Here is a 15,623-nt window from a genome sequence, read left to right as displayed (position 1 = left end):
CATTGCCATGCAAAGAGAGTCCCATTTGAAATCTTAATTGAAAGACTCCTTGTGGACAGTCTGAACTGACTCACTGGCAGTTGAAGGTGCTTTTTAATCACTGAGAATAAAGACTTCAATCAATACGGTTCAAACTATTTGCCCCTGAGCAGTAGAGCAGTGGTTTGCTTTCAAGCACTGCTTACAGCCCCAGGCTCAGGGCCAAGAAAACTTAGCCCCCTGAGTTCTTAATATAATTATTGTTTTCTCCATTATCTTTCAGGGGTGTTAATTTGCCTCCCAGTAATTAACTTCCCTCTGTGGTTGTCAGGAAGTTTAATCAATAACAGGAGCAGATACACCAAGCTGCTGTTCCTTCTGTGGCCAATACTCCCCTCCCCTCCTCTTCCACCCCTGTGGAGGTGTCACTGTTTTAATGAAATGAACAGGTGGGATGTGCATCATTTCTTTGGAGGGTCAGTGTCCAAACTGTTCCTACTTCAAAAATGATGGTACAGCTGATACAACTGCCCCTGTTCCAAAACTAAAAGCATTATAGAACTCCTGCTAAAGCTGCACTGGCGAATTAACTTATTAAAGTTTCACGTGGCATTGCACTCTGAGATCCTTCAAACACTGTGATGACATTGTAATAAGAGGAGGAGCAGAAGGCTTGATCTAATATAATTCTACTTATGTCCACCATGTACAGGACATAATGTAATTCCCTTCAAAGCTAGTGACAAAATCCCCTCGTTCTTGGTGGAATTCCAATCTGCCTTGGCAGCTTTGGGCTTTCTTTATTAAGAGTGATGTCACTCTGTGGCCTCTCTTTTCTTCTAGGGCAGTGTTGTCTGTTCTGATTCATAGCTTCTTAAATCTTCTCCAGGAACAGCTTAACACTGGTTATTTACTTCAATGTGTTTTCCAAGAACATTTTTCTGTTTCACTCATTCTTTTCCCTCCTTTATCCTCCTGTGAATCATTGCATGTTTATTTACCCCTACCCAGTTTTCAAACTGTAGGAGTTCCCAGCATATTCAATTAAGGTAAATTTTGGACAGAGGTTATACCTATATCTGCCCATAAGGAATACATCTAATCCATTAAGTGAATTTATAGTTCTGTAGTAAGACAACAGCTGGGACATCCATGTTGCAGGACTTCCTCTAAACCACACTGAAGTGATAAAAATGTTTACCAAGAAAATAAAAAATAACCCGTAGATAAATTTTTGTGTCTTTTTTCTTGAAGGCTTACTGTGACTTCCAAGGAGCATCCCTCTGCAGGGCAGTGATAGAAACATTTTCACACCTGAAAGCAAACCTGACAGGATGAAGGGGATGTCCTTCAAACTCTAGGACTTACAGAGACAGCTGTGGAATCTGGCCTTTTGGTTTCTGAAAAGGGAACTTGCTGTCAAGGTCATATTTAGATTGACAATAAGAAACAAGTTGCTTCATTGCAGGAAATGTGAGTCCTTCCAGCAGAGTCCAGGCAAGGTTGTTATCTCCTGTCCAGCAGAAATTCTGAATTAATCCACAATTTATAGGATGATATTCTGGTTTCACTACCAATTTTGGCAGCAATTGTTTCACCTTTATGTGGCACCAGGAGACCTTCAAGGCTTGTGAGAGGAGGATTTTTGGTTTCATGTTCCTATAACAGACTGATATTAACTCTCTAACGTACATATATCCACGTGTGTTTGTATATTTATACACAAATCTAGCATCCATCATGGAATCACAGAATCATTGAGGCTGGAAAAGACCTTTAAGATTATCAAGTCCAACCACCAACCAGCACCACCTCCCTGCTCACCACTAAACCATGTCCAAACCTTTTTAAAACACTTCCAGTGGTGAGTCCACCACTGCCCTGGGCAGTCTACTCAATCCTTTCCATGAAGAAATCTTCCTTAATATCCAATCTAAAGCTTTCCCTGGTGCAGGTGAGGCCATTTCTTCTCATTGCTTTTAACATGTACATGAGATTCCTCACAACTCTGCATGATATAATATAAATGTCTGTCCAGAGAATCTCTATTCCCCACCAATTCCAGCTCCAGGCTGACACTGATCCCTGTTCTTTCCTTCCTGCAGAGCACAGGGCTGAGAGCAGCTAGCCTTGCACCATTCCTCACTTCTCACTTCAAAAAGAAACCAGCCAAACCCTCCCCCTGCCCCCCCAAATCTGCTTCACTGCCAGAATCATCCAAATTTGCTTCCCTGAGGCTTCTGTAGCAGCTGGAGGGTTCCACTTCAAATAGTCTGTCCAAAGGGAAGCGTAGACCTCCTTTCCTCCTTGGAAAACAGACACCATATCTTGCAAAAAACATGCATTTCCTTCCTTCCCTGTGTCCTTCAGAAAGCTTAAAGGAGAAATCCTTTCCTTTGGAGGAGGAAATATTTTAATTATCAGGAGAGCTGGCTGATTTAGCCTAAATTGGAAGGAGAAGGGGAAGGAAAATTCAGATTTATTATCTCTTCTCTGAAGAAATAAGGTTGTTTCCAGCTGCAGTCTTCTGCTTCTTTGAATTGGAGTATTTTCAAACATATATTTCTTGGAACACAGCTGCTACTTCTTTGACAAATTGAGTAATGCATCATGAAGAACTAAAATTCATGGCAGCATAAAAACAAATATATGTTCATTTTAGCACTTTGTTTTCTCCAGGCTTCTGAATCATGGTGGGATATTTTAAAAATCATCTATCTTTTATAAATCTCTTTAATAACATCTACACAATATTGAGGCAGCACTTTAATGAACAGCAATCACATCCAACCATTTGAAATGTGGGCCCCATGGTTTATATCCTCTCAGACTTCCAGCTTTGTGCTTTCAGGTCTTGATTCACAGCTGACAGTGGTATTTGACTCCCTGCCATATTTATTGCCCTGATTAAAATGAAAAAAAAACATTGTTATGGAATAGCAATGACAGCAATGGTGGTCACACAGTTGAAGCAGCAACAGGTTTGCACAACCAATACTGTGATAAAATGTGTGATAAAATGGGGATTAGGAGATCTTTCCTAAGAGAACTCTCTCTCCTTGCAATAATTGCAGCTCTCACTGAGGACTCCAAGGAGGGTGCAGTTGCCTGGAGCAACAGGCAAAATTATCTTTATTATTGGTAATAAATGGCAACAATTGAATTTGGGGTCTGCTGTGCTAAGTGCCCTATAAAGATTTAATAGGAACCAGGCCTCTCCTCTGAAGAACTTGCAGTCTAAACAGAAAAGTCCATTGAAGTGTAGCAGAAATTAAGATTTATATACAAGATATTACAAAATATAGAGACAGTTACCTTGAATAAACCAACCAGAAATAATCTTTCAATAACTGCAAAATTATGTTGTTGTTTTGTGGGGGTTTTTGTTTTGTTTTGTTTCTTTTTTTGTGTTTTTTGGTTGGTTGGTTTTTTGTGGTTTTTGTTTTTGGTTTTTTTTATTAGTTTATTTTTTTTTTTACATTATAGCTCTGATGTTATAATATGAAGCTAAAAGTTGATATAACAACAAAAACAATTCTATTCTGTCAAGGTGAAGTATTTTGACTAATTCAAAGCAAAGTAAAAGAGGAAAACTTTGCAATCTTTCTTTTAGAGGCTTTCAGAGGAATTAGAGGCATTTGGAAAATTTTAGAAAATTTCTAAAGATTTAAGATAACTTTGGAAAGCTAAAAATCCTTTCACAAAATGGCTTTTCTTTGCAGAATTCTACTTAAGAGCCCTCTTGGTGGTGATATGAATAGCTTCAGCAGCTTTCCTTTGCTGTTGTGTGTGATGAACTGGCAGTCTTCTTTCCAACTCTGAACCTGTGAGAAAAACCAGCCAGTATTTATATTAAATAATAGTCATGTTTGCAGCACCAGCAGATAATCAGCCCTGAAAGGGACACACAGCAGGGCTGGCTGACTTTTGCTGCTCCCTGGCACCTTTTCTGCAGGGAAATAAACTTCTGGAGCTACCAGAGATATTTTCTAAGGTTTTTTTCAATGAGAGCTTCTAGTCTGAATATTCTTGTTGGTTTTGATTCTCTGCTTTCCCCTTTGCAATATTATCTGTTTACTTTGGCTTGCTGTTAGAAGGAATTGTGCCAAGGGAAGGTTGGAGTAGTATTAAAACCAGGTGTAGGCAAATGATTAGCACAGACAAGGAGACAGGTTACTTTGGAGGAAAAACACAACAGGAATGAAGTAAAACTGCAGCTGATTTTTAAAAAAATATAATTTAATGTAAAGTTTTGAGTTCCCTAAATAGTTTTTCATCGACTGATGAAAAGATTAGGGGTTTTAGGGATTTGCTAAAATGGACAACTTAAGGCAGAGTTACAAAGCAAAAAGGCAGCAGTACAGGAGGGACAAACAGGGACAGGCTACCAAAGAAAAAACTCAGGAACACTGACCAGGCATTCAGAGACAGTGATGGGAAAAACTACATCCAGTGCTTGCAAGGGATGCCAAGAGCAACCAGAAAAGCTTTTGTAGTTGGAGGTAAAAGATTAAACAAGGAGCTGTGGGCCTGCTGCTGAATGGGTTCAGAGGCTTTGGGATTTGTTTCAGAAATACTCAAAGTGTTCTTTACTCTCAGTCTTCACCAGCAAATAGTGCAGGTCCTGGAGCTCAAAAACAGGGGCCACAGGGGAAAGGAGGCCCCAGGTGTGAAAAATGGAGCAACCAAGGGTTACTGGGGAGAGCCTCACCCCTGGCAGTCCTTGGGAGTTAATGGACTGCATTGAGAGACAGATGATATCCTGGCTAGGTCTCTTTGTCTTGAAAGATCTTGGAGACTGGGGAATATCCCTGATCTCTGGAGAAAGGCAAATATTACACTGATCATCAAAAAACACCTGAAAGGATGGCCCAGGGAATTACTGATTGATAGGATTCACTTTGGTCATTGGGAAAATCATGGAATAAGTCCTCTTGGGCAAAAATTTTGGAGAGGTATGAGGTTTATCTGGCAAGGTTTTGGCAGCAAGGAACTGCAAGGGTGGCTTGTGCTGAGAATAGACCAGGGGCTGCTCCATGTCAGACAGAGCCAAAACTGGCCCTGCCAGTGGTACTGGTGGTACCTCTGTGACACCACAGGTGAGGAAGGGTAAGCACTGCACAGCAGCTGTGAGGGAGAGGAGGAAACAGAGGTGAGAGAAGCAGCCCTGCTGGCACCCAGCCTGGTGGAGGAGCAGGAGGTGCTGCAGGTGCTGGGGCAAGGCTCACCTGCAGCCTGTGGAGATGCCCATGGTGGGACAGGGTGTTCCCTGAGCACTAGAAGAAGGGAGGATTGGGGTGAAGGTAGTTTTAATTTTGTCTTTTTTTCTCTCCTCACTATCCTACTCTATTTTTAACTGGCAATATATTAATCCTCCCAACGCTGAGTCACTTTTGCCCATGTCTGTAATTCCTAAGTGGGATCTCCCTGTCTTGTATCTCAGTCTGGGAACTTTTCCATCTTATGTTGTCACCTTGGGGAGTGAGAGAGAAGCATGGGGATCATCTGGCAGCCAGTGGAGGTGAAGGGAGAGCAAGGGACATGAGGGAGATAGATCATCTCTGACCCATCTCATTCTCTGCAGGATAAAATGCTGACTTATGGACGAGAGGAGAGCAATGGGTGTAATTTACTTTAGTTTTAGCAAGGCTCTACAGATGGAACCTGGTCAGACAAATGGATTTTTACCCATCCATTTGTCCTTCCATCCACAGCACTGTGTCTTACCCTGAGTACCAGAACGCTGTGGGAGACAGAGTGCAGGGTTAGAGGGTCACACATCCTATCTGAACACTGGTGGCAAGTGAAATACAGCCAGGGTGTGTCCCAGGTACAGCCAGGGTGTGTCCCAGGACTTGTTCTCTGTACTTTCTTTAACAATGACTTGGAGAAAGTGCACTCTCATCAAGTTTGCAGATGTTGCCAGTTTGAAGGAGTGAGACAGAAATCTTCAAGGTCAGGACTGGCACACAGGGGGACTTGGACAAGCTTGTGGATTAGGACAACGGGAACCTGGTGAAGTTCAACAATGCCAAAAGAAAAATGCTGCTCTGGACAGGCAGACCATCAGCTGGGGCTGGAGCTGCCTGGCCAGAAGCAGTTCTGCAGGATGGCTCCTGGGGTCTGACAGTACCAAGGTCACATTGTGGGTCACACAAAGGGGGGACCAGGAGATCAAGGAGGGGATTAGCCTCAGTGCTTTTCAGCACTTTTGGGGCTCCACAGTACAGGAAAGACATCAGCAGCCTGGAGGGTGGTTGGGGATGTGGTTGGAGAGGTGGGGGCTGGAGAAGCTGCCCTGAGAGGAGAAGCCCCAGGAGGGGTTGGCCAGCCTTGGGCATGGAGACTTCAGTGAACTCAGAAGGGGAAAGCCGGGCTCTGTATGGGGATTCACAACAGGCACAAAGTTAAACGAGAGAGGTTCACAATGGGTGTGGGAGAAATGTGGAGAAATGTATTCCCCATGAGGGCACTTGAGCCTTGGTTGCAGCAGTTTCCAAATCCTGAGTGGACCAAGCCCTGAGAAAGTTGATCTGGTGTCAGAGTTGATGTGCTTGAAGCACAAGATCATCTCTTCTTGAACTACAGACCACCCGAGGAAATACCAAGTCTGATTTAACATCTGATCCCAGAAATCCGGTTTAAGAAGCGAGCTGTCTTCCTAAAGTAGCAGTGCTCTGTACAGAGGAGTGATAATTTGCAATTCTCATTATGAGAGTGAGAAAAGAGGAAATGCAGCCGAGAACAAGAATTCACTTGAGCTAATTTTGAAGTTGTCTGAAGCACTCTGACTTGGAGCACCACATCAGACTATATAATTGTTTGTTCAGACAGAATCACACCCTCATGTGTTAAAGACCAGTTGATTTCTGTCAGTTTTTCTTAATCCCACTGTAACATTTTGTTAGAACCAAAGCAGAACAGTTTTTGCATGAGGTATTACTCACTCCTAGACTGTGATGGCAGAATTGTAATACCCCTAGAGCAAGTTAAAGAACTTGATTTAAAAGAGGATGTGTGCACAAATGACAGATATACAGATTTTTAAGGGAGAAAAATGCTTCCTTAGAGCTTGATTTAGAGAAATGATAAAACAGCCCATTACAATTATTCTCTAATGGTAGATTTTGACATGATGATGTTATGTAAAAAGGAGTTGTCTCCTATATAGATATCTTTACTGAACTTTGTCAAATGAAAAAAAAACCCTCTATAATCCAAATCCTTATTAATATTAGAAAATACATGGACTATATAAAATTGTGAATAGTATGTTTCAGTCAACAAAAGATTTCTACATTTCTCCAGTTATTGTTAGGCTGCTTTCGCCCAGAAAACATAATTGCTTTTTCAGGGTTTGAATGTTGTTTAAAAAAAAACTAAAATTGATTTTGGGTACACAATGTAATCAGCAATTAGACAGGACTATATATTTACTGAAGCACTATGCTGTAATTTCCAATGCTAAAGGTTTTGTTTCTATAAGATTATATTATTTCATTATAGGTAAAACGGCTCATCAGAAAATATGACATTAAATTAAACAACAGAATAATGCTTGATGGAATGCCATTTCTGGAGACTGAGAGAAGGTGGCTAAAATTTCTTGTGGGTTACTTTGCTGTGAAACAATTTTTTTGTTAGCATGTCACCAAATGCAGATTCTTTTCAAACTGTGCTTTATGTTCTCCTAAATTGTATGTAGATTTTTGCCTCACTTACAGTAATTTCACGATTATAAGCCACACTATTTTGATTAAAATTTTGGTCCAAACCCAAAGTTTGGCTTATAATCAGGTGCAGCTTATATATGGACAAAGAATGAAAAGTTGCTGTTTTAGTTTGGAGGACAGGTGTCTGCTAAGAAAGGCAGGAGCTTCTCTTTGAAATGGAGAATGTAAACCCCCTCCCTCCAAATTATTATAATTTTGAAATCAAGGGGCTTTCAGGCAAAAATATGGGAATTAGGAATAATAGTTCTTTACTAGGGAAATTAAAATAGAAATACAGTACTACAAAGAAACAAACTCCAAGCCCTGACAAAGTCAGAGTACAACCTGACACCCCGTCAGGCAGGGTGTTGGTAGCAGTCCCATTAAATGGTGGCTGCATCCTCCTGCAGTGACAGATGTGGCTCAGTTGGAGCAGTGCTCCTGTACAAGGTGCAGTTTCCCTCTAAAGGTCCAGTGGTGATGTGGAGAAATCTGGTTTTCCTCTGGAGTCCAGTGGAGAAAGGGGCTCCCTTAGTGTCCCAAAACCTCTGTTTTTATCTTGGTAAGAAATGTTGGGCTCTTCCCCCTGGCTGGAGCAACTTCCAATGGGATGCAGTAATTTTATCAGTCCCACAGTGGGACTCAATGGCCATTAGCAGAAAATGACTGGCTGGAGGAAGGATGGGTTGTAAAAAGATAAAGAACAATGCCCTGCCTGGTTTCAATGCATGGCCCATTAGCAGAAATTTCCCACCGAGATAAGGATCACTGCCCCCACCCTCAACAGGTGGTGATAGAACAGATACCTTTTATCACACTCTGTATTGTAATGTGTGGCTTATAATCAGGTGCAGCTTATAATCGTGAAATTACTTATTGCCACATGTGTGTTGTCATCGATTTCAGCCATAATAAGAACCAGCAGGAAAAAACAAACAAACAAACAAACAAACAGTATTCTCTTTCCTTTGCTCTAAAGGAAATAGGACAGGAAAGTGCAGTGATGAAATTTGGTATTTTCATATTTCCAGTATAACCTTGCTGTCAGATGTCAGCCTGCAGTGCCTTTAATAACCTGGTGTTCTGAATCCCCATAAACCCATTGACTTCCAAGGTGCTTCCAAAGGTCCTCCACAAGGCATCTTAGGAAACAAGCCAACCCAAGGCATTTTGGCAGCCTGGAGAAGTTCCACAAACCACTCAGCCTCAGTGGAAACAAAACCAGAAGTGTGCTGTGTAGGTGGGACTGTCTTGTACTGGCCTTGTGGCAAAATACCAAGGAAAATCAAAATGTTCACAGCAGAGAGATCAGGGCTCCTGTTCTCTCCCAACCTTTTCCCTTGTAGCAGAGCACTGCCAAACCCTCAGCTGAGGCTTCCTGGATTTTTCTGGTCCTTTCCAGCTCTATGGTGCTCTCAGCACCGAGCCCTGCTCTGACACCAAATAACACTGAGGATCCAAGTTGGATCTCTGCAGCTCCAGGTATTTCTTACAGCTTAAATATGTCTGATATGCATCTGATTCCAGCAGTGTTTGCTCCCATTATGATATTTCTCATTTTTTCTTTCCCACTGAAATATGGGATGCCATTTCCATCTCCAGGCACTGTTGACACAAGAAAGATTTACCTGGCAAAAAGGGGAAGTGAAAAGAGATGTAGCCAGCCAGAAAATGAACTTGCTTGACCCACCACTGCATATAATGTTTTACCTTTTTTACCTTATTTGAAACTAGTTAAGAATATATAAAATCATATTGCAATGTACTGCCCAGGTGAAAATAAAAGAGGAAGTTCTGTAATCAGATTTTATGAGGTATCAAGAATCATGGTCTGGTTTTTGGGGCTGTCCTGTGCAGGGCCAGGGGCTGGACTTGATGATCCTTGTGGGGCCTTCCCAGCTCAGGATATTTTCTGATTTTATGAATTAAAGTATGTATTTCTATGGCCCCTGGGACTGTAATACTGGCTGTTAATCCTCAGGAATGGCTGGCATCATGTGTTGATTAGAGTGTAATAGTTTAATCATCTCTCAGTGTCAGGAGTTTATGTTGTAGTTTCACAGATCATGAAATGTGTCTTTTTAAGATATGGCCACATTATCTTTTTTTTTCTTTCCTTTCTTTTTTTTATGCAGCAAGTACTGTGTAACCGTGCTCCTTTTATCTCTGTCTCTCCTTCACCTGCATGATAGAACTCATTAGCAGGATCACACAGGGCACAAGGGTAGTCAAAGATGATGTTTATTACAGGGAGAAAAAAAAAGCCATTTTCTTATTGGAAATGCTGTTGCATTGCAGGTGGAGGAGTGTAAACCCTCCTTATCACTTCTAAACACTGCATGGAGCAGTTGTTAGCTGTAGAGATTAGTGCAGAGGACAGCAGAGTGACAACGTTCCTTAAATACCTGGTTAGAGCAATACAGGGCTGAAAAGATCCTCGGAGCCCATTGTCTCCTGAGGGAGTTCCCTTTGCTTTGGCATCCTGAAGCTCATTTTCAGGAGATATACAAGTGCCTCAGAGGAACAGAAGGGGAAAGAGACCCTAGAAATTAAGCAGGTAGTCAGGAATGTAGCTTTGGGATCTAATCTCCTCAGAGACTAGTGTCAGAGGACATATTTATTATATGCATATATACCCTCAGTCCTCTCAATCTGGTAGAACTTGTCTGATTTTTACAAGCTGCAGATCTGTGCATTGTAAAGGACATTTGTATCAGCTCAGTTAGCCTTATTTCCTAATAATTAATTTTTTTTAATCACCATTTTTAATATTTTTAAGTCTTTAGACTTGGAAAGCTTTACCAAGCCAATGGCATTGTGGTGCCTTTGGACAAGCCAGACAAAACCTTCTGTCACACCTTCAGGGCAGACCTGGGAGAGCGTGAGGATGTCACTGAGCTTGGGAAGGAACAAAACTCTCTGACACTGCCTTTGAGCTGTCAGTGAATCAGGCATTCGTTTATTCAGGATGTATGCTGGAAATCATTCCAAGTACACATATCCACTACAAGACTTTTCACATATTTATACATTTATAGAAAACAAAGAATCCTTTGGTTCTACACTACACAATTATTTTCATTAGTTTTGTGTGTGATCTTCTACTGGATATTGATCCCTTTGCCTTTCATTCAAATTTGGTCCAACTCTGTGGTTCCCTTAGCATTCTTTTCTCAAAATTCTCCAAATTTGCCAGGCAGTAATCTGATTACCTCCTCCATATCTTCTAGATTCCCAACATGTAAATTTTAAAATTCCAGACCTCCAAAACTCCCTTTTTGTTTGTTGAAGTTTATCAGGCCCTGCCTAGCCAGACCCAAAGCCTTGGTGGTTTAAAGATTAAGCCAACAACAGAGCCCAGCTCCTCTCCCCCTTGGCAGAGGTGAACAAACCCATGACTAAAGTTACTTTAAAAAGGAAGTTATGTCATTTCCAACAAGGAAGCAGAGATTGGTGAAGTTGGACAGGGTTCTGAGCAACCTAATCTAGGGTGTCTCTCTTGTCACAGTGGGGCTTGGACTATAAATGTCCCTTCTGACCCAAATTATTCTGCAATTCTAAGGGAGGAATAATTATCTCTTGGGAAGGAGAAAATGGAACTGTCTATCCCAAATCTACAGTAAGATGCTCAACTGGTAATGTAGAATTTATTGAATATTCCTATTAATTCAAATTGTTAGCTGTACACCCGGAATGGACATTCTTGCTGGACAGAGGATAAAGACCAACTTAGACAAAATTAAGGAAGAGGAAAAGCGAAAGATAAAAGGCTCCAAATAGTTGATAAGATAAAGAAACAGTTCCCTTCCCTCATGCCTGAAGGACAGCACAGGGACTGTCCTCCAGGGGACAACAGCTCATTCCCAAAGAGGAAGGAATGAGGGCAAAATGAGCAACACATTCCCAGAGGGACTATTAAAAACACTTTGTTAAATATAAAATCATCATCTTTGCCCCTTGAGTTTCATTTCTACCTTCCAGAAGACCTTTCAATGCTTTTTGTTTTTTTATGAGTCTTCACCCATCACAGAAAATGCTCTGCTGAAGTGGGACTTTTGTATTCCATCACTACCCTGTACCCTTCAGGATGTGCTCAAGGACCACAAATGCAGCTTTTTTACAAAAGACATTTTTCTTTTTTCCTCCATCCATAAAAAAAGAAAATATTTTTGCTTGATTTGTGTAAAAATGTTGTTAAAAACCCCTAAACTGAAGCTAAACCAAAAGACTTATGAACAAGGATGTTAATGGAGTATTCTTTGATGTGAGTGGACATTTCCCCAATCAAATCTCTTCCATGAGCAACCTAAAATTACACCAATGTTAAATATTATGATTATTTCTGTTTGAAGAGGGAGGCTACTTCAGGCAGCAGGATCTTTGCTTTCACAGAGCCTGCTGAAATGTAGATTATCCAAAAGGAACATCTGGCAGGGTGAAAGCAAAACTGTGGGATGAGTGACTTCGTTGCAGGAACAAGCTGAAAGAAAAAACGTGAATTGTGAAGGGTGGAAGGATAGCAACAGGCAGGGAAGCATACTGATACACAAAAACAAGAAAGAAAAAGGATAAACATGTGCATTCAAGTGTGCCACTCATTCTCACACATTTCCCCAGTATCTGGAGCCCTTTCAATGGAAGTTTATTCAGGTTCATAAGTTATAAATTGTTCTACTTATGGAAACAGACTCCCTGATTAATAAAACTCTGTTAATAAGATTCTATCTGCATATCTCGTGTGGACTGAGCTACCAGAACAAATCACAAAGCATGGCATGTTCAGGGAGACAATGACCTTGTGATTGAAGAACTCCTTTCCACCACTTCAGAGTCAAAAAGAAGTTATGGGAACATTTTTGAAGTGTCATAAAATTTTGAAGTACCATAAAATGCTTTGAAAGGCTCCATTTTAATTGTGAATACTTATGAAAGTCTAATTTAATGGCTTGTGAAATAACATATATATGAGAAGTGGTCTGTAAAATCACATTTACTTGCATGTCCCAAGTATTGGAATATACTTCTTTTAAGACAGTTTCTGATGTTCTTCAAATCAGTCAATAAACATTGATCATTAAATGCACATTTGCTTTCAGATCCCAGATTTGAAGGTAAGAAACTCTGATTCTTACTTAATCTTCATATTGTCCAGGTAGAGAAATAAGGACAATGCTTGCATTTGCTTTAATATTAATTTTAAAATTACGTGAATATTGGATTTTGCTGGCTTTTATTCTAATATTAGCAATAAAAATGTAGTCACCTTTCTAGTTCGAATGAGTTAAAATGCTCAATTTTAAAATTTCAAAATATTGAGTTTATGAAAATTGATACAAAAAACCCAACAAATTAGAAGTTAATTTCTGCTGCAAGAATAAACATAATTAAAGGCTGTTAATTTTTTTTTTTCAGATGAATTTAAATTATTTATGAAGAGGCTGCCTATGAATTATTTCCTGAACACATCTGCCGTGATGCATTTGTGGACAATGGATTCTAATTTCCAGCGCCGCTACGAGCAGCTGGAGACCAGCATGAAGCAGCTCTTCCTCAAGGCCCAGAGAACGGTGCACAAGCTCTTCAGCCTCAGCAAGAGGTGCCACAAACAGCCACTCATCCGCATGCCCAGGCAGAGGTAAGGAATGCACCCTGAAATCCTGAGAAATCCCCAGAAACTCAAGCCTGGCACTCAAATCTCCTTAAGGCTGTGGATATGGGAATGGTGCAGGCATAAGGTAGTGTGCTTGGGTTTGTGGGAGTTGAGCAGTCCAAGCTTTCAATGTTCCTGTTTTCCTAAATACAGTGGGAAAGGGCAGAATAAATCCTGGTTTGTTTGTGACTGTGTGGGATAGGAGCAACTTGGAAGCCACACGAGCACAGATTCATCACCCCGTTTCGTTTGCCTCTGTTTTACAGAGCCATGTTTTCTGTGGCACTTGGCCAGGTGTAACAGTGCCAAAGAATTGTGTACAGAATCCTGAATAACTGCTCTGAAGCAAGCATAACTGTTTTAGGAACTTTGAGGGTCATTATACAGTGGATACTACACACAATTGATTTCTCGTCTCATTTGTCAAATATGAACTAGGTTAGAAAGGATGCCTGTGGAAAGAAAATAGAAGAGTTTCAGTCCTTCCTAGAAACAGAGAGAGATCCTGAAAGCCAGCTAATCAAATCTACATTAGCATAAAGTGGGTATACTTGATTGCTGGTCGAAAATTGCTTTGTTGAAATTAGCACAATGACACTACAGTAAATCTGAAATGAATGAGCTTTTAAGGACAATGTTCTTCTGAGCACAGGCATTGTGGGATAGTCCAGTGACTCCTGCATTTAGCACGTTTCTCCATCGATTTCAAAGCAATCTAGGTGCAGTGTTCCAGAATTTCCAGGGGTACTTTACATTCCCCTGCTTTCAACTCTGCTGTTGCAAGCTCAAGCTCCGTCAGTTCCTCTTTGCCTTTCGGTGGCCCTCCCCCTTCTTTCAGGAGGCTGTGCTTGTTGCTTTCATGCCCTTTCTTCTACATATTGTGCTTTGCGCTGTGATCTGGTAGTTGAAACCAAAAATTCACTTGTGGGGTCATTTCATGATTAGAAAACATTCTGCCAAGAGAGGCTGTACAATCACTGCAGAGCCTCGTACCCTCTCGAGTGTGCCTTGGCCATGACATGAATGAGCATCCGGCAAAGGGATGATGCAAAATGAACAACTTCTGAAGGAACCCGAGCTTCTTAACAGTCCAGACTGACTTTTTCCCCCACCAAAATGAAATATAAGAGATTTCAAATAATTTAAAATAATCAGGTCTTCTAAAATAAACTCCATAGGGCTTTGGAGCAACATTGGGTTTTCACAGGTAATGGCAGTGATGAAGATGAAGTGAGATATGCAAAGTTGCAAGGATTGATCAAAACACAGCCTTCTTGTTATATAAAGGGTTTTTTTTATTTCAACGCAGAACTTGCAACTTCATTATTTATTTTTTAATATAAAGATGTGGCACTGTGCCAAAAAGATGTGGACAGGCTGGGAAAGGTCCAGACAAAGGCCACAAAGATGATCCCAGAACAGGAAGCTGCCCCATTGGGAAAGGCTGGGAGACTTGTGTTTGCCTGGCTGTGAGTAAAGAAAGCTGAGGAGAGACCTTATTTCCATGTTCCAGTATTTAAAGGGGGGCACACAGAAGATGGAGGTTCCCTTTTTACAGAGTCACGTGGAAAAGACGAGAGAAAATGGCTGCAAGGCACTGCTGGGGAGATTCTGAGTGGACAAAAGAGGAAAATATTTCACAAAAAGAACAGTCAGTTCTGTAATAACTGGAATAACTGGAATAACCTCTCCAGGGAAGCAGTGAACTCTCTTATACTGCACAATTTTAAGATGCAGCTGGACAGGGTGCTGGGCCGTCTTTTCAAGACCACGCTTCTGCCGAAAAGGTTGGACCAAATGATCCTTGAGATCCCTTCCAACCTGAAGGTATTCCATGATTCCATGACAGTAAATGTTACTAGCAATGAACCTGCCTGTTTTACAGGGAGTTGCACCAAACTTTCATAGCAGTTTGATTTTTGCAGTGCATCTAAAACTTGTAAATACCATCACTTGCTTTTGAGTTAATTATGTCTCATTTTAGTGACTACTCTAAAGTTTTTTCTTGTCAATACAGAGGGAGATAGGGCGTATGATGTAGTGATGAACAACAGATGACTCAAATATCAGCATTAAAGCAGGCTTGGGAATACTTTGCCAGTGGGATATGTTTGCTAAAAGAGACAGTTTTCAAAGGTTGGATTCCATCTGACTGTCTGGGAAAATTGCCTTCTGACATCCAGGCTTTTATGCTGATAAAAACAGCTTTAAAATGAGAAGTGAGGGGAAAAGGTCAAAAGAAACTGGTTTAATGTCCAAGCCCATTAAAAAAAAAAATTTGA

The 15,623-nt window shown here is 40.9% G+C and overlaps 1 protein-coding gene across 3 annotated transcripts in view; it reads left to right on the top strand.

Moving 5' to 3' along the window:
* Positions 1–15,623, top strand: part of LOC117000058 (BMP/retinoic acid-inducible neural-specific protein 3) — a 194,886-nt gene that overhangs the window by 146,872 nt on the left and 32,391 nt on the right. For all 3 annotated transcript variants that reach the window (XM_033067407.1, XM_033067409.1, XM_033067408.2), the window contains one exon: positions 13,104–13,326. In XM_033067407.1, the coding sequence (XP_032923298.1) occupies positions 13,104–13,326 (223 nt within the window). The remainder of the gene's footprint in view (positions 1–13,103; positions 13,327–15,623) is intronic.

This window comes from Catharus ustulatus, chromosome 9 (assembly GCF_009819885.2).
Source record: "Catharus ustulatus isolate bCatUst1 chromosome 9, bCatUst1.pri.v2, whole genome shotgun sequence".
NCBI classification, from domain to species: Eukaryota; Metazoa; Chordata; class Aves; order Passeriformes; family Turdidae; genus Catharus; species Catharus ustulatus.
The sequence above is the reverse complement of the archived record's forward strand: the minus strand, read 5'-3'. Positions and strand labels throughout refer to the sequence as shown.